The sequence below is a fragment of the Peromyscus leucopus genome, chromosome 5, assembly GCF_004664715.2.
Source record: "Peromyscus leucopus breed LL Stock chromosome 5, UCI_PerLeu_2.1, whole genome shotgun sequence".
Lineage (NCBI taxonomy): Eukaryota > Metazoa > Chordata > Mammalia > Rodentia > Cricetidae > Peromyscus > Peromyscus leucopus.
In genome coordinates this window covers 70242480-70262341 of record NC_051067.1, presented here as the reverse complement: position 1 = coordinate 70262341, position 19862 = coordinate 70242480, and the positions used below count along the sequence as shown (strand labels likewise).

General features: G+C 42.4%; 1 protein-coding gene across 2 annotated transcripts in view; it reads left to right on the top strand.

Annotated features, from left to right (window-relative positions):
• Positions 1-19862, top strand: part of Nebl (nebulette) — a 358786-nt gene that overhangs the window by 129014 nt on the left and 209910 nt on the right. For both annotated transcript variants that reach the window (XM_037205983.1, XM_028870483.2), the window contains exon 3: positions 15205-15289. In XM_037205983.1, the coding sequence (XP_037061878.1) occupies positions 15205-15289 (85 nt within the window). The remainder of the gene's footprint in view (positions 1-15204; positions 15290-19862) is intronic.

Below are 19862 nucleotides of genomic sequence, written 5' to 3'. Positions count from 1 at the left end.
TTGGATAATAAATAAAGCTGTTTTGGCCTATGGCAAGAAAGCTTACAGCCAGGCAGGAAATCCAAGCAGAGAGACAGAGAGAAGGGCGGAGTCGGGGGAGACAGTCGAGCTGCTGAAGGAGCAACAAGATGCCAGCAGACCAGTAATGCTACGGCCACGTGACAGCATATAGATGAATAGAAATGGGTTAATTTAAGAGGAAAGAGCTAGCTAGCAAGAAGCTGAAGCCACAGGCCACACACTTTGCAATTAATATAAGCCTCTGTGTGATTATTTTATAAGCAGCTGTGGGACTGCAGGTGGGAGAGATTCGTCCAGACTGCTGGGCAAGGCAGATCCGGAGAAACTTTTGTCTACATTGGGCATCTTCCTCGATTGCTTTTCCATTTTACTTTTGGAGGCAGGGTCTCTCACTGAACCTGGAGTTCACTGAGTCATGACCTGGCTGGCTAGTCACCGCCAAGGTTCCCTATCTCAGCTTCCCTGCTGTTGGGACAGGACACTGTTGTGCCAGGCTTTTACATGCGTGCTGGGAAAAACTCAGGTCTTCTTGCATGCGCAGCAGGCACTTTACTAGGTAAGCCACCTCTCCACCTCCTAGAAAACTTTGTCACTCCGAGAAATTCTCTCTGTGGCTCCTGTGTAATCCACCTGCCCCTCACCCTCACTTCCACACCACTCGAACCACTAGTTTCAACAAATGTATTTCTGAGTTTCACTTTTCTAAGCGTTTTTTTTGGTGTTTTGGTTTGCATTTTTCCCTTTAGTGACTTGTCTTTGCTGGTGTGAGCATTTCAGCAAGAAGAGCTGTAGTGGCCTCTTGAATGTTTTACTCAGTTCTTGTACATGCGCCATTTCCTTCAGAAGTAGCCATGTTCCCTATACCCCTGTCTTTCTCTGTCCTATTTACATATTTGTGCTTTTCTGTGCTTTCTTGTGCTGTACATATTGCTGCTGAATTTTCTTTATTGGGGTGGTGCGGGGGGGGGGTCATTAGTATTTATTCAGTTTGGGGAACAAAGGACAGCAAAGCAGCAAAGGCGACCCGGACGGCTTGCTGTTCAGATGGTATGTTATCAACGGCTTCAATAGGCACATGGCTGGGAATGCAGGCATGCAGGCAGCTTCCTGGGCCGGGATGGAGAACCCTCAGGTTCTTGGAACATACAAAACTAAAACAGAAGCAAGGAGTGTTGTGCTTTGTGGATTAAGTACCCCCACTTCATGCCTGAACATCTGATATGGGGTCTGTATGTCACTTCACAGCCCACCATTATTATCTCAGGCCCCTGATTAGGATACAGACACCACAGGTGGATTGCTTTCTTTCTTTAGAGATAATTAGCATGCAAGGGCTTCTCTTGTCAGCTGGCCGGGATGTGTTTCTTTTAATAGCCTGGTCACTGTCACCCTAATGACATTTCTAGAGTCCTCTTCTGTCAGGCTTGTCCACCATTCTGATCCTGTGTGATTGTATCTTTCTTTAGCCCTTACCTTCTACTTCCAATACTTGTGTTCTTTTCAACAATGTCCCGTCTTCCTTTCTCTTCCATATATTATACACACACACACACACACACACACACACACACACACACATATACATACATATATGTGTGTGTGTGTATGTATGTATGTGTGTGTGTGTGTAAGAGTTGAAAATGTACATTTAAAAATATCTCAGCTGGGTTTTGAATGGGAGGTGCTTGGCTTTGCCTTTTGTATTGGAAGCTAATACATAAGTTGAGTTTTGAATGTAGTAAATATGTTTCTTTTGAAACATGGCACCTAGTTCAGACCTTCCACAAAGCTTTTTTCCCCCCATGTCATTAACCTGTGATAAAAAAGGTTAAGTCTGGACATTTTTCTTCCTACCCTAGGGCACTGAACCCAGGAGAAGTATAATGACCTATTGAGTTTTAGTGTAATCATACAATCAATGGCAGGAGCAAGTGCATTGAAAGAAGAACCTATATACTTTGTAGTCAGATTCTGTGGCTTCAGTGTCTGGGCTTGAGTAGCTATGACTTGCGTAGTGAGTTGTGTGGAATAGACAAAAGAGAACAGCCAGGAGCACAGTAGTTAAGCCAGATTATAATAATCAATTCATTTTCTTTAATGCATAATGATGCAAAAGATATTGGGTTTGTTTTAATTTCCTCTTTTCTTCCCCTACTTTGCTTACCATGGAAAAGTATATTAAAATAAATTTAATACACAACTTTAGAAGCTGACAAGTTAAAGTGTGTTGGACAATTTCCCACATCCCCCAAGGATAGTTCTCTAATTCTGTAGTGGAGTCAATAGTTAAGTAGGTTTTCATTTGTTAAAATATGTTTTTATAGTCTGAAAAGTGAGGAAACAAGCCGCTTACAAATTATGAAATAAATGGATTCTGTGAGTCACAAAGAGGTGCATGCTGTGGTCAGGGTTGTTCGTCAGCAGCCACCTGGATCACTGTGTCAGAGGGATGTTGGGTCCTTTTTGGACTCTGTGCCGAGTGATGGGCCTGAGTGTAGTCGGTGGGGTGGGGTATGTGCTCAGTAAAGATCACTCCGGCAGTGCTGCTGCTTCTCCTCCTTCTCCTTGCCCTTGCCCTTGCCCTTCCCCTTCTCCTTCCCCTTCTTCCCCTTCTTCCCCTTCCCCTTCTTCTTCTTCCCCCCCTTCCCCTTCCTCTTCCCCTTCCCCTTCCCTTCCCCTTCCCCTTCCCCTTCCCCTTCCCCTTCCCCTTCCCTTCCCCTTCCCCTTCTTCTTCTTCTTCTTCTTCTTCTTCTTCTTCTTCTTCTTCTTCTTCTTCTTCTTCTTCTTCTTCTTCTTCTTCTTCTTCTTCTTCTTCTTCTTCTCTTTCTCCTCCTCCTCGTCCCCTTCTTCTTCTCATTATTATTATTAATTGTTTTCCCTCCACAATTGATTTGGCTAACTTTTGGCCACAAATTCATCTCTGAGACAGTAAGATGATAATGGAAATGATGTAGCTGAAAGTAAAATTACATTGCCAGTTTTACAAAAGTGTCTCCTTAAAACTAGAACTTTTGATGATTTCTTCCCTTCTATTTTTTCCTGTTAGTACTGTAATTATTATTATTTGTAACAATTAGATATATACAAGAGCATATTTTTTGTGTTTCTATTTTTTTCTTACAAGCTTTGTTTTAATATATTTTCAGACTACAGTCATATCTCAGACTCTCAAGTCACAGATCTGCAGGTGCTTTTCTTGGCCACAGTCAACAGTACCTTTTGATTGATATTTCATACTTCCTTGTTTGTATGTTCCCATGATCAATATCAGCAACAGCGTAGGAAATAGAGTCTCCCCCAGAAGCTCATATTTTTCCTCAACAACATGTTAGGGGTGTGTGTGTGTGTGTGTGTGTGTGTGTGTGTGTGTGTGTGTAACCATGCACAGTCACACATATTAATATCTTGCCTTTTTCTGCCATAATTCAAAATCTAGGTGACAGGTTCCAATAGGTGATAAGCATTTCCCAGTGTGGTGGGTCAGGTTTACTGTGTAATCCCTTTGATAATGCCTTCCTCTCTGAATACACGAGGGGAGTTACAATGGAGCCCTGCTGTGCAACTAGATCAATAGGTGGCAAGTTGTTTGACCCTCCGAGCCAGACAGAGAATTTGGTGAATTGTTAGACAGGTTATTGACTGCCCTTTGGAGAGCCAGGGTTTGCTTTCTCTAGCTCCTTTCAGCTGGGGCTTGTATTTCATGTATGAGGCCGCCATTATCATAATCCATTTTTCGCTTTCATGTTATCTATCAGCAGCTCTCATAAGCCTCCTTTTTGAAGGGCATTCCCCATTTGCTTGCTCTAATTCTTTTTTTTTTTTTAAATCATAAAATTGATGTTTTGTAACCAGCGGCATTCTGTGTGAGTTGTTTATGGAGGTGCTGCGGGGAGGAAGATTAGTGATAGAATTAAGTATGAGAAGATGGCTGTGGAGGGAGATGGATGAATAGACAGCCTATCAGTGCCATAGGAGGACACAGGAAAGAAGTACATTAAAGCTGAAGTTCCTGGCAAATGTTATGATAAGAATTATATATCTTTGGATAATGTTGAGTAGTGCTAATGGTCCAGCAACACATTTCTACTTCAGTGGCTGTATTAGATAGATAGAAGGATGCCCATATTGACCATATATATTATTTTTAAATGCCTCTCCCTATCAAGTGGGGGGATCATTCCATCATTATTCAAATTAGATTGTTGGTGGAAATGTGCAGAATGGTTGACATGCTTGTCACAAGAATCTTCTGAACTCCACATACATGCCAGGGCACACTTACATGCATTTAATCTGAGAACTTTATTTATACAGTTTTCCACACTTAGAAAAGAAAAACAAATAGGATTTTTTTTTTTTTTTTTTTTTTTTTTTTACAAATTATTGACAAAATTTCCTAGGAACTTTAGAAAAGTTGTTTTTTATTTTTAATTATGTGTGCATGTGTATGTTTGAGTGTGGGATTGTACATGGCAGTGCACTGCCCATAGAGACCAGAAGAAGGCATGAGATACCCTGGAGCTGGAGTTTAAAAACGTTGTGAGATGTTAGATGGGTGCTGGGGACCCACCCCAGGCCCTCTACAAGAGGGCTCTTAATTGCTTAACCATCTCTCCAGCCCCAGAGCTTTAAAATAGATGTGTATATGGTTGTGTACATAATGTGTGTGTATGTTTTAGTGTCTATGTGTATGCACCGTGTGTATGTTTAGTGTCTGTGTGTGCACCTGTGTGTATATGTGTGTGTAGTGTCTGTGTGTGTGTAGAGTGTGTGTGCATAATGTATGCATATGTGTATAGTGCCTGTGTGTATGTATGTCTCTCTGCATGTAGTGTGTGTGCATGTCTGCATGTGTGTGTATAGTGTCTGTGTATGTATGTCTGTGTGTGTATATAAGTGTGTAGTGTCTGTGTGTATGTATTTCTGTGTGTGTAGTGTATGTGTGTGTATAATGTGTGCATGTGTGCGTATAAGTGCGAAGTGTCTGTGTGTATGTATGTGTATGAGTATGTGACAGTATGTATATGGAGTTCAGATATCAACATTTCTGGATGTTGGTTCTCTTCTACATTGTTTGAGGCCAGGCCTCCTATTTAACTCCTTGTTAGATTTGTCGTTGGTCAGGAGAGCTGACCTAGGGACTTCTGGAACTTCCCTTGTCTTTGCCTCTCCTCTGACTATTGTGCTGAAATTATGCTTCTCACACAGGTTCTGAATATCCAAACTCAGGTCCTCGCACTGACAAGCAAGACGTTTGTCCTCTGAGCCATCTCCTCAGCTCATCCAGGGAACATTTTTTTTTTTTTTTTTTTTTAAGGAGGAAAAACCTATAGGTTTTCCAGTCTCTCAAATAATATCCTTTTATAGTTCTCAAATTAACAAAGTCTATTGGATGCAAGGACTGTGCTTGCACCCCCTGAAGAGTGAAAGACTGGAGGTATAAGTGCACACATACATGCTCTGATCTTGGAGGACAAGTGAAGGAAGCCCCGGGCTTGCCTTTGGAGGTTCAGACTTCTCAATTTGGGCTGGTGGTGTGAGAGACAGTGATAGGTGGCGAAGGAATGCTCAGAGGCAGCAAATGAAGCTTTTGCAAAGGCCGCACACCCTGGTGCTTTTCCTTCCTGCTGCGGCAGCTCGGAGCTGGCTTGTGTTCAGCTCTTCTAGGCACCAGAGAGGCCTTCCTTAAACAAATCTGTTCACATTTTTGTTTTCTGGAGAACACAGCACCGAGTAGATGTAAATTCACTGGTTCATATTTCTGCCTGAAGTTGCTCCATCTTCCACACTTCCTGGGCCTCCCATCCCTTTGTGATTAGGCGCCGTTTCTGCTCGGCCTCCGCGGCTCTGCAGGCACCTGCTCCCTCCCGCTGTCTTTATTCCACGGGTTTCCTGTGCTAGTGGAGGCTCTGGCTCAGCGTGGCTCCTTCTGGAGGCAGCTATAGCACCGGTTGCCTTTTCATCATGGTCATCGTGGTCATCGTGGTCATCGTGAGATTCCCGGTCCCTCTCTGTCTTAGCCTTCTTTGTTTTCTTTCATGAGCTCTGTTCATTTTCCCCTGCCTTCCGTTCCGTTCCTATGATTCACTCCCGGTTCCCACCACCAACTTTCCTTACTATGTCAGGGTGTGAATGCAGACATTCAGACAGGACAGAATCGATGCTGACTCCTCCCACAGGGCACGCTGTAACCGTACAAACCCTACCCCAAGGAGCTGTGGAAAGCTGTGTGATGGCTGCTGATACACACTGGAGAGTCATTCCTGCTCTGATAAGTCAGACACCCTTTTTGATTGGCAAGGTCCACGGTATGTTAGGATTTCATGGTCCCTTCCCTTTTGTGGTGCTGGGCATCAAACTCAGGGTGTGTCATATGCTAAGCAAATGGTCTACCACTGAACTATACCCTGAGTCTCTGAGGCTACATATTTTGAATGCTGCATGCCTGGGACTATCATGAGTTCTGTATTTCCCATGTTGGATATCTCTATTCATTTTGTATTTGCTTGCTTGACCTAGTAATAATTGAGGGAATTATGTTGAAACTGTTCTCTGTTGGTGGGTATGCCAATTTCTCTTGCCTTATTAACTTTACATTCTCTTCTTTGTCATATATGTGTTCACAGATATTTAAACGTTTGAGGTTAATATTAGGCTTATTTCCAGTTAAGATTTACTTCTGTTGGTGAATTCAATCTTTATCACTGTGTAATATATATATTATATACTCAGTAACTTTTATTGTTACTAATAATTTTGTTTTATATTAGTGTAGCTGTTTTATGGTAGAATGAAAAATATGAAGTAATAGACTTTTATCTGGCAACTATTTCCCAATTACATTTTTATGATTATTGAATTATTTTTCTCAACTTCTAAATTTCTAGCTGTTCTGTTTATTTGTTGCAGCCTCTTCCTTCTGTCCTCATTTTTTAAAAAAAATTGTATTGTATAAGACTTTTGATGCTTTAAAATTTTTATTTTTATTTTTTTCACTTTTATGAAATTTGAATTTATGTAGGATAATTCCATTCCTAAGGGCTACACATAAAGTTTTATCACATGTATTTAAGCAAAATCTGAAACTTAATAATACTCTAATTTTTCTTATGAAGGGCCTTAGAATACTTTAATTGTCTAGTACTTTAGATGTGTTGTAGGAAGTTCTTAGATGGTTGGCATTGTTCTTGTTCTGAGCACTGTGTGCCTGTGTGTGTGTGTGCGCACACTGTGTATCTCTGTGTACATGTGGACATACTGTATGCCTGTGTGTCTTTGTGGACATAGTGTGTGTCTGCGCATTTATGTGGACACACTATGTACACTTACACTTACATGCATAACCACGTTTTGGTGTTGTCCTTTCATAATTATTTTCTTTCTTTCTGAAATGTCTCCTTCCTAAGTAGCCTCCTAAGTGATCTAAGAGTTTGTTTATTTAAAATGGGTTACTTTCCTATCTTTAAAGGCAATTTTGAGTGATAGGAATTATTGCTATAAAATAGAATTATTCAGATTTGAGGAAAACATCCAAAATTACATATAAACCCCTGTCATCTCTCTACATCCAGAAACAGTTGTTGAGTTTTGTCCGTTGGATAACATTACCCCTTGGTGGAGCCACTCAGAGCATGAAAGATGGTCTAGCGTGGGGTCACTCCTGTAACTCAGAATAGTAGAGATGAGAAGTCAACTTAGCAATACAGATCATAACTTTTGCTTTTAAAAATGTTCTTAAGAATTGAAGTTGTGTTTTTTTAAAAAAAAGTATTTGAAAAGATGTTAAGATGCTTTTTTCATGAAGGATATCTTGACAGGCACAAAGGGTCTGTGTCAGGGGTCATTAAGACCATCCCCTGTTCCCATCACTGCTTAGAAGGTCTCCTAGGACCCAACATATGTATGCTCTTTAAAGCTATGGTCTGTCATGGACATATAATAGTCACAGTCATCAAAGAGAAAATGACATGGGAGATTCCCAGGGGAAGCAAGCTGGGAGCTTTTAAGGTCTTCTCCTGGCAAAGTCACCAGGGACACTTAGTTCCCCAAGAATGAGTTGTGGTAACACATGGTAGGATGGCTCATCTTGATGGTCAACTTGATTGGACTGAGAGGCTCCCAGGAGGTTAGTAAAGTGCACCATTGGTTGTGGTCATAAGGTGTTTTTTCCAGAGAGAACTGACTAAGGATGGGGAAGACTTCTGAAGTGAGCAGCACCATCCTATAGGCTGGAGTTCCAGGTGGAATAAAAAGTGAAGAAAAAAAAAAAAAACCTGACAAAGTCTGTGAGTGCAGGTATTCTCTCTGTGCTTCCTGGCCATGATGATGTGAACCGCTTGGCTCTGCTATGCCTCCTTGTCATGGTGGACTGAGACTTATAAACTTATGAGCCAAGATAAATCTTTCTCCCTTTAAATTTACCAGTATTTGCCATAGTGACGAAAGTCTTATTAACCCACTGGTCAAATGTTGCTAATCAGGGGAAGCTCAGTACATACTCTGTGCCTACGTTTCTTACTGGGGATCTAGATATGTAAAATGCGGTTTCTCAACTGTGGCATATTGGTATTTCTGACAGGAGAAGTTCTGTTTTGGGAAGTGGGGCTGCCCAGCATCCCATAGGATGCTCTGCAATATTCTTGACTTCTACTCACTAGATGCTGGTAGTTTGCTTCTCCACTGGGACAACCCAAATGCTCCAGATGCTGCATGTTGTTAACTGTCCTCGGAGGATGGTGCTTGAGAACCATTGAATTAAAGCATAGGTTTCACCTTAACTACAAACAGAAGGATCTTAGATTTATAAATCTAAGTGGGCTACTACTGTCTCACATGCACAGCACCTTTCAATTTCTAAATCTTTGTCATTTGATTCTAGCAGCTACCTCATAGATGAGCAGGAATATGTACTCCCCTCATATAGATAAAAGCAATGATACACAGAGGTGTGAAGCTGCTCTGTGGCAGAGCAAAGAGAAAAAGGTGGTAGCAGCACTAACACTGTTGGCAGTAGACATGCAGTTGAAAACTCTCCATGACTCCTGCCATTATTTGAAATGATTGTGTGACTATGATCCTCCAGCCTTCACACTCTTTCATTCTTCTCTTCCATGATGTTCTCCGAGCCTTAGGTGTAGGGGTCATGTTATAGGTGTATCAACTGAAGCTAGGGACCTCACAGGCAGCTGTTTATTTTGACCAGTTGTAGATTTCTGTAATGGTCTCCGTCTGCTGCCGAAACAAATTTCTCTGGTGAGGCATGGGTGCTGTACTTATCTGGGGGTATGAGGACAACTACTTACAATGCAGTTGGAAATTATACTGATTTAGGAGAGGGGCAGCAATAGGTCCTCCTATAGGGTTCATGACCTCACTGACTATAGATAGCTGACTAGATTTCCAGCGTGAGGCATGGCTTTCCCCCTCTTGAGCAGGTCTCAAACCCAATGTTGGTTGACAGATGTTGGTTGCCTCCAAGATATCAGTGTCGCCATTGCACCCTTGGGGATCTCTTGTCATGCTGCTCATTGTTGTGGTTCTTATTTTAACAATTTGGCTTTTGCTTCTCTTGGAGCATCCAGTTCACACACCCTATACTCTTTATCCCAGGTTCTCATTTCTAATATTGCAGAGGACGAAAACTTGCTTCCTATAAGCTTGGTAAATATTACCCTACCAGGACATTAATTTTGGTAAGACCTTTTCATGACCACTTAAATACACTACACTGAAGGAGCTAGGATGAGTTGTGTGACATCACTACCACTTACCTATTGGAATGCTTCTTCATTTCTCTCTCATCAAGCCCTACTGGCCTCTTAGTTTATTTTGTGTCTGTTTTTCTTTTCTTCTGAAGTAGAGCTGGATGGTGGGAAGCTGGGAGATGAGACTAGCTTCAGAGAAGATTGTTGGGTTAATTCAGATGAATGTTACTATTTGGATATGGCCTTGAGAAACCCAGCATTTGGCAATATTTTCAGACCTAGCCAGTATGGAAGAATTAATGAGGCTTCTCTGACTTTGTAAACACCACTTACTACAATGCACATAGTGCTACCATCTCTGTAATTGCATTTATTTCTTCTGAGTCTTATGGTTTCAACTCATGAGGTTCTTCCACGTTTTCTTGATAGGCATTTTTATTCAAAGACCACAATCTCTTGAATTTGCTGGCTCTATGACTTGAACTGTCAAATCCTCAGGTTTAAATTTGTGTTAGTACCCATGACTTGTGATAGACCTTTTTGACACGAATACTTTCTTTCCCTCAATATTGATTAGTTTGACTCTAAGGCTAAACTAGGGGGCTGGAGGGAGAGCTTAGTCAATAAAATGCTTGCCGTGCAAGTGTAAGGACCTGAGATGATTACCCTGAGCCTGTGTTTAAAAAAAAGCTGGGTGTAGTTGTGTGAGCTTGTAATCCCAATGCTACATGGATGGATACAGGATTCCCGGGGCTCACTGGCCAGCTAGCCTAGCCTAAATCGTGAGACCCAGAACAATAAGAGAGCCTGTGCCAAAGAACAGAGTGGACACCTGAGGCTGTCTATCCTCTGGCTTCCACTGCCATATGCACATATTTGCACATGCATAAACACAATATGCACACAATATAATACATATATGCATGTATACACAAATAAGTAAGTAAATAAATTAAGTAAATTGGGCTTTTCTTTCCACACTGAGATTTTGGGTAATTTCATTTTGTCACAGTCTTTAGAGAAAGTTATATATAGATTAACCTACTATGAAAAAAAAAATCATTGAATGGCAGGATTGAAAAGGATATTGGAAAAAGTGTGATGTCTTGGCATCTTTTTATAGTTGTAAATATAACTGTAACTTTGCACAACCTGTCAGTAAGTCTGCTGTTTTGTAATCAGGTTAGCAAACTGTGTCTTCTAAAAAAAAACACCCACATTTTCAGTTGTTTTTGAACCCTCTTTTTTAAATAGGACTTCATATGTGCTGCTAAGATCAGACATATAGAAGTGATGTTTCTCTATATGCATATATTTTAAGAGTTCAAATCCATTACATTTTCTCATTATAAAGTCCAATGGTAAGAAGAGGTGACTTTTATGAAATGATACTTCAGAATTAGAAATCTGAGTGGCGAGTGAAATTGCATGGTACCCAATAGAAATAATTTTTTGACTTATGAATAGGACACCTGAGTACATTCAGTAAGGCAGTTTGTAAAAACGTTAGCGTGTTCTTGAAAACCTCATGTGATTTTTCACTTGTACATGATTGGCAGATGAAAAGTTGCCTCATGAAGAGCACCTCCCCACCCCAAATGAGTTTACCTGCATGTGGGTACAGTTGGGGCTGAGCCGGCTGACGACTTCCCAGTACATGTGAGAATGCCTTCTAATTGCAGTTTCAAAAGCAGATAGCATGCAGATTTTTTTGAATGAAGCACAGTGGAACCCTGCAGATAACTGTGAAACTTTATGTAATATCATAGACTACGTTTTGGGAAAAAATCTTGCTAAATTATTATTACAGCCTGTAAGTATGGCAGTCTACAGTTGCTACATTTAAAGTCTAGTGAAGTTCCAGTTTTAATCCATAGCCCAGTGGAGCTGGCTGTTCATCTTGACCTGTCTGTTGCCTGGAGCACAGTGCCCAAGTTGTCCTTAGAAAGGCCTGGTGCCCAGGGAGTCTCTGCAGGAGATTCAGCAGGAGCAGATGATATCTTATCTACGGCAGATGCTTACTACAGTCAGTGAATGTACTGATCACCATCATGACTGTGTATTCTCTTAGTCTGAGTTAGAAGAAGGAAAGATGACCCTAGGGATTCAGGGCCATGTGAGAAATGATGCCTTGACATATCAGTTCAGAAAAAGCACAGTGAACTTGAGCCATTTAGGTCAACCGTCTGTGTTAACTTTTAAAGAATGACTTTATTATATCATGATCTGACATCAACACAGCTCCAAACTGTCATGGAAAAAATATAAATTCAATTTGTATGTGCTCAGAGAAGGCAAGAAAAATGTAAAGGCTTTTGAAGAATGTTAACAAAAAATAGTTAAAGTGATTCTAATAGTTATGAGGTTAACTTCAGTTTCCTGAGACAGTGACTGTAGCTGGAGTATTTCTCTCCAGGTCCTGCCAAGCCCCAGTAGTCCTGCAGTCCACTTATAAAATAATCACTCAGAAGCTCATATTAATTAAACTGCTCGGCCATTAGTTCAGGCTAACTATTGACTGGCTCTTACACTCAAACTCAGCCCATTTCTATTAATCTATACCTTGCCACGTGGCTCATGGCTTACCGGTAACTTACATCTTGCTACTCATCGCGGCGGCTGGCAGCATCTCCTGACTCAACCTTCTTCCACCCAGCATTCTCCTCTCTCCTTGTCCCACCTACACTGTCCTTCCTGCCTGGCTACTGGCCAATCAGTTTTTTATTTATCAGTCATTCATAGCAACATATATTCACAGCATACAGGACATCCCACAGCAAGTGACTCTGTGGGATGTTAAATTATTGGAGGATGCTAGACAGATGAATATATATAAATATATATCTTCCCACGATATATTTACTGCACAAGGTTGCAAAATACTTAATATTTATTTCCTAAGTGCTAATGCACATTGAATAGGTTCTAGAGAGTTTATTTGTGCTGACACAGGATTCCTCCATCAGAGTTCTCCCAGCAAGCCAGGGACAGGGATGTAAAAAGAACCTTCTGCAAGGAAAGCAGACTTTAAAACCATGAGGCATGGAAAGAGTTGGAGAAAACACAAAAGGCGACACAGGTGAACGTGAAGAAAGAAGGGGCCAGGGAGGTGGGAAGAAGAACGTTTTTTGAGGAGCAGGTCCCAGCTTCATGGGTTTTGTGCTGATGGAGCCACATTAACTAGGCATGTCCTGTCTGTTTCCACTGAGCATTTGCATTATGAGTGGAGAGGACCACATCCCTGAGCCAATGTTTGTTCACCTACAGGAAGGGAGGAAATGTCATTTCCCTACTACCTGAAGGTCACATTGTAAGGCAAGCTTCATGTTTGTCCAAGTGTGACAACACGTATCTAAATCACACGCCAGGCCAAACTTTTCCTGTGGCCCACCTTGATCTCTTAGGCTTGGCTGTTTTCTCTCCATTCCTCCATTTCTTATATATCTTAAATTATATTTCTTAAATATCCATGGAATATTTACCATATTTACCTTTAATTGACAATAATACATATACATAATTACACACACATATATGCACAAAATGGCCTTTCTGTACATGTGTACAATGTATAACAATCAGTTCAGGGTCATTGGCATATCTCTCATACACACAAATATATCATTTCTTTGTGTTGGGAACAGCCCAAGTCCTCTCCACCAGTTATTTTGAAATTAATTAATTAATTAATCATTGTCAATCAGCCACCCTACGATGCTGGAGACCATTAGAAGTTACTCTACTGACTGTGTTCCTGCACTCATTGTCTCTCCCCCCCCCCCCCCCCCGCTCCCCCAAGCAAGTATTTTACTGGGCTCATGTTGTGAGCCAGGCACCAGTAGGGTTGGAGATCATGCCAGGAATGTACTCTGACAAGGGACAGGACAGCCAGTTCTTGCTGCCACAGAACTTTCATCAGAGGAGGTAGGGGAGGCTGGTCAGAAAACATGAATGAGGATGGGAAGCACTATAACGAGGGGAGGAAAGTCCATTCAGAGTGCTCTTACCCATCTTGGAAGGCTAGGAATGCTTCCCAGAGAGGGTGATGTCTAAGGCAGGACCGGAAAGATAATCACGGTTTTCAAGGGAAGTAGAGTGGGAAGCGGCTAGATGTTCCAGGCAAGAGGAGTAGCATTTCCAAGGGAGATGGGCACAAGAAGGGTGAACTCTGAGGATGGAAGTAGTCCCCTTGGCCAGAGCATGGAATGAGTGAGAGCTCTGGAGAGGGTTGGACACAGACAGAGGCCTTGGAGGACAGAAGCCTGGACTTTATCAGTGGGACACTATGGCACCAGTGCAGGGTTTTACTTGGCAATGTAACCAGATTTGCATTGGCACCATTTATTTCAGCAATTCAGATAGGAGGGGTAAGACCAGCAAATATTGTATCGTGTGCGTGTGCGTGTGCGTGTGCGTGTGCGTGTGCGTGTGTGTGTGTGTGTGTGTGTGTGTGTGTGTGTATCAGATGGAGATGGCAATTGGTTAATGTATGAGATGTTAAGGTTACCCCAAGATACCCAACTTATTCATCTCAGTCCCAATAAAAATGAGAAAACAGAAAACAGAGGAGGCATTTGTTTCAGGGATGGGAGGGATGATGAAGAGCTGAGCCGCAGGCTGACTGAGTGTGTGGTGGATGTGGGATGTTCAAAGGGAAATGCCTCTGGATCTGAAAACTGGGTTGAAAAGAAACCAGCAAATAGCAGGTCATGAAGCTTTTGGTAGTGGTGTGGACTGAGCAGAGACAGTCCATGTGAGGTGCTTGAGGTGGGCTACATGGAAGAAGATCTGACAGGACAGAGAGAAGGAGGAAGCAGGGGGAGAAGCAGCCAGCCAGACTGGGCCTGGGTGGGGACACGGAAGGTGAGAAAAGAGCACATTTCAAAATAGAGGGATGGCCAAGCAGCAAGAGGACTTAAGGATACCTACTAGATGTTTCCATGGGAAGTCATGGAGACTTTGGTGAGATAAGCTTCTAGAAATCAACTTTTAGCCTGGTGTACAGTTGAGCTGAGAGCTGGAGAGGAGATGACCCACTACAGAGAGGCGAAGCCACTTCTAAAGGAACTTTGGCTGAAGGCGAGAAAGACGGTGCACATGTTAGAGTAATGGGTGGGATGAAGTCAGGCACAATGAAAGTCAGGAGAGTTTCGAGCATGATCCGGTTCTTGATAGGAGGATCGAACAGAACAGGGTCGGAGCTTTAAGTTTTGGGAGAGAGGGAGAGAGAGAGAGAGAGAGAGAGAGAGAGAGAGAGAGAGAGAGAGAGAGAAACAAAAAACAAAAAACAAAAAACAAAAAAACCAGCGACAGAGGGCCATGAGAAAGGATGGGATCCGGAGTAACGACAGACATGATCTTAGCCAAGAGCACCGGTCCCTCTTCTAGTGTGGCAGGAGGGAAGGTGAAATAATTGGTTTTAAAGCATTGCTTTACAGCATTTGTTTTCATCGTGTCCTTTAAAAATGTTTCTTCACAGACACTACCCCAAGCAGTCCTTCACCACGGTGGCAGACACCCCCGAAAACCTCCGTCTGAAGCAGCAGAGCGAACTGCAGAGCCAGGTAACACGCAGGAGGCCTGCTGTGTGATGCCGGTACTAAAGAGGATCCTTAAGCCATTGTTCTGAGAACGTTGTCATTGTGTGGTGCATGCTGGTCCCCAGTGGGCATGGAGACGGGCAGCAGGCCTGTCTGGGCACTCTGGGCGAAAGTACTGAACATCTGTATTGCTTCCGCTCTTGGATCATCCCGATAGTCTCAGTTTTGTTATGCACACGGGACTAGGGCAAGTAAATGACTTCTGGTCAGAGTAAATGTTTTCCAACAATATTGATTTATGTGGTCCTAAATATTTGGAAACATTTTGTAAATAGCTTCCCCATACTGCATATGTGGGGGGAAACACAAGGTGTTAACTTGACCCGATTGCTTTTCATGTGGGGCTCACACCCTGTCTGTGGATCTCACACCAGCGTCGAGCTTTGTTTGCATCCTGTCACTTTATTCATATTTTTTCATATGTCACATTGACAGCATGAACAAAGATTAGAACACCACAATTGGCTCCCAGTCAACCATTTTAGATGCCAACTTGCCTTCAATATGTTGTAGCACTTGGGCTAGGACTAAGGTTTTGAGTGGCAGGGTTTTCTATGGGGACACCCAATTTCAATGCAAAACGCGGGACACTCTTTCAAAGACATTACCTTAACTGACATGGTAGAGGAGGGTGCAACTTTTTGGAAGTAACTACAGTGATGTAGTTAAAGACTGCACCTTGGAGGGAGGGAGGAGGAAAGAGGGAGGAGAGAAGTGGGAAGAAAGGGCTGTAGGCCCTTTGAGCTGTTCGTTAGTTGTGGCCTCGGGTCAGCTGCCCAGGTTCTTTGTGCTTCTGTAAAACAAGACAGTCCGCCTTGTGTGTCTGTCAGGAGGCAGCTGCAAGTATCTGAGTTAGGGAGAATGAACTCAGCCTTCCACAAAGCCACATGCTCCTTTGCAGTTTTGCATTTCGAAAGCCATGCCTATGGTAGGGGACTAATGGGCACTGGCTCATCAGCTGAGCTAAAGGTGCCCACAACGGATCACCATGCCCAAAGGGAGTTGTGTGCCTATGAAAGACAGAGCCATTGTACTATGAGATTCCTGCTCAGTCTTCAAGGCCCCATTCACATCCAGTGAGGAAAGGGTTAAACCATTTAAAAAAGTTAAAAAAAAAATAAGTTCGTGAAGGTTTATGGTAATGTTCTGGAGAGCCCTTGCTATAAAAAGGGAAAAAGAAAACTTGTAAAGAAAAGAGGTAGTTAATTAATAATCTTTGAAAATGTCAGTCTGGAGTTCTGTCCAAGAGTTGAGAGTTCCTTAGGGTGAGATTACGTCCACTGTGGTTTATCCACTCATGGTGGGAGTTTGTGATTGCCTTCAGTCTCTTTCTATGGGACTTGGAACCATTTCTCTGCCCATTCAATGACAGGAATAGAGCTCAAAGTAGAATTCATTGTTGGTTAATGCTGTGAAAATTGGTTGGGAGCTAATGTATGATTTGTGTAAAATGCCAGTCCTGGTGTGCTAAGCCATTAATTTCAAAATTGGGTACTGGCCAAGGAAAGATGCTGCTTGTATTGGTAAAGACATCTCTGCTTAACATTCCAGAGAACTCATCTTCAGCCTATGCACATCACTACACCTTTCTTCTTTCCAAGTGAGGGGTCATCAGATAATCATAGAGAATTAGTCCAAACATATCAGAAAACAGAAATCAGTCCACCAATCAAACACTGTGTCCTGCCTGTTGCACACCCTGATACTGCAGGAAATTTAGTTAACCCTCTCCTCACTAAGCCTACAGAGCATGTGAGAACAGAGGACCAACACATGTGTTGAATGACTAAGCCTAATTAACAATATAGACTCAGAATGAGGGCTCTGTGTGGATTGTATGGAACAGAGTTTCATGCTCATGATTGGGTATGAATGGGGGTCTTGAAGGCTGAGCAGAAATCTCATAGCAATACTGACTGTCTTTCATAAGTACGCAGCTCCCTTTGGGCATGGTGATCAGTCGTGGGAGCCTTCACCTCAGCTGACCAGCCAGTACCCATTAGTTCCCTACAATATGCATGGCTTTGGAAACACAAATGGAAAAGGAGCGTGTGGCTTTGTGGAAAACTGATTTCAACCCCCCTCCCCATGTAGCAAGTTGCAGACTTTGGAAACAGCATGAACAGATGCTGCCAAGTGGGTGGGACAAGAGCTAACAGATACATGCACAAGGGGCTGTGGGATCCCAGGCAGTGACCAGCTGAAGGCTGGTCAAATCATACATTAGCTCCCAACCAATTTTCACAGCATTAACCAACAATGAATTCTACTTTGAGCTCTATTCCTGTCATTCTCTGTAAGATTTTGTGCAACTATGATCTCTTGAAAGAAAGAGTGGCATCCCATCAGACAGGCAATGTGGAAAGTTCACCTCTGTTCAGGAACCACAAACCCATTTCCTGCTATGTACAAGGTGTTGGGACGTGGGTCACGGATATAAAGTCACTGTCTTCATCAACAACATCCTTTCTGTTTTTCAAGCATGTAACGGCAAACCTTTTATTACCATTTAAACAGTCCTCTGAGATAGGCATTTGTTGCTTCTCTTATTTGAGTGAAACATCTTATAGAGGATTTAAATAACTTGACCTTCTAAGCTTACCTAATAAGGGGTCAGATTAGAACTCAACCTGGATCTGTGTGCTCCTAAAGTCATACCAAGTACCCTAGTCCTGTTGCTCTGAGGGTGCCTAGAGAACATGTACAAGCAAATCATTGCTGTGTGAGGGGTGCACAGTGCATGTAAGTGAGGAACTGTGTATGCAGGAGAAGTAGGAAGAGATCCCTAGGATTTTATCTGAGAAGTTACATTTCTGTTAACAGTGCATCCACTTTTGTAAAACAGTAGAAAGATATCTTCTTTAATTGTGATACTTAGTAATGGAATTTTTGATCTAATTTTAACTTATTAAATGATTTGATTCTGCAACAGACCATTTCCTTAGAGTCTTGATCTCTGGAATTCTAAACAACTCACCAGGTTGGGAGGAAGATTGACTATTAATCTCTTGTATACTTATTTTGGCAATTTTTGATGTTACCTGAATTAAATAGATTCATAGCTCTGAGTCTTCAAATTCTGAAATCTTTTAGACTTGTTTACCTAATACTGGTTTCTTTCAGCTCATTAGCTGATTTATCAAGTGAGAAAAAAAATGCAAAGAACAATGGAATTGATGTTTTCAGTCCCATCTAGGCAGTTATTAATAGCTGTATACCGTTATCTCTTTACGTTTTATCTCTCCTTTCTTTCCCTCCCCACGGTTTTCTGGGGGATTGTAAACGCTGGCAGCGGCATTTTTAAACTACCACCCCATCCTCTCAAGCGTGTATGGGCTCTCTAGGTGCCAAGTTGTCATTAGAAAGCGAAATCAGATGCTGGGAAGCAAACCAACACACCAGGAGTAGCATCAGGAACTGCAAAGCAGTGGCTCACAGGCGTTAACCAACTCGCATACAACTGGGGGACATCTACGTGGCCAGCCACAGACCATGGTGGATGTAGACTGCCCTGGAACCTGCCTTTCAAGAGGAGGAGAGCAGAGGAAAGCCTTTTTATCACCACTAGCTCCCCTTTTATCAGACATCACAAGGTGAACTGCTTCAAAGAAATCACATCAGTGGTGCTTACGAACCCCCACTGGCCTGGGTACACCATTTGACAAGGAGAGAAAGTGGAACTCTCTCTTCAGTGGTTAGCATTATAATTCACCAGTGGGGCATCAGGCTTTTATAGCTCACCCAGGGATCAACATAATAACTTTTCTTCTTTTTTATGGTAAAAAAGTGAGCTCCGGCTTGGTGAGAGATGGTTTAGAGGGTAAAGGCACTTGCCACCAAGCCCAAGGACCTGAGTTCAATCCCTGGGTTCAAGTGCTTCAAGTTACCTTTTGTCTTCCATATGGATGTTATGACATGTGTGTACATGAGCATACACACACACACACACACACACACACACACACACACACACACACACACTACAATAAAAAGTTTAAAGAGAAATTGAGCCTTGATTTCCACAGACCCAATTTACAAACAAAAGTTGGAAACCAAATGTGTAACTTGGAGAAACCTTAAATGTTTAAGACCGCTAGCCAGATGAAAAGCTCTTGGGGTCCCCTGAGCTTACTATTCTAATATTCTGTTATAGGAAATGTCTATCTTTCCAGGCTAGGTGGTCTACACTCTTTTTGAGAAAGAAAATGCTCAAATATTATCAGTTCTCTGGGTCAGGAGCCTATAGACTTTTCTTATGGCCAGGGAAATGATTCTTTAAACAGTTATTCAGTGGAGGCTCACCTCTGTCCCCTTGGAAAGAGAACAAAATGAGGCTGTGTACCCAAGGCCAGGTAGGGACAAACTCCCACTCCCTTCTAATCCCCACTACTCTTTAGTTTCCCACTTCCAGGGCTTTTGGGGACCATGAGCTTTAGAGGGCACAACTTGGAAAGCTGCTGCTCAAAATGAAGATGAGATGTCAGTAGCTTCCCCACTTCCCTGCAGATAGGAACGGCTCAGCTCTTTGCAACCCTGT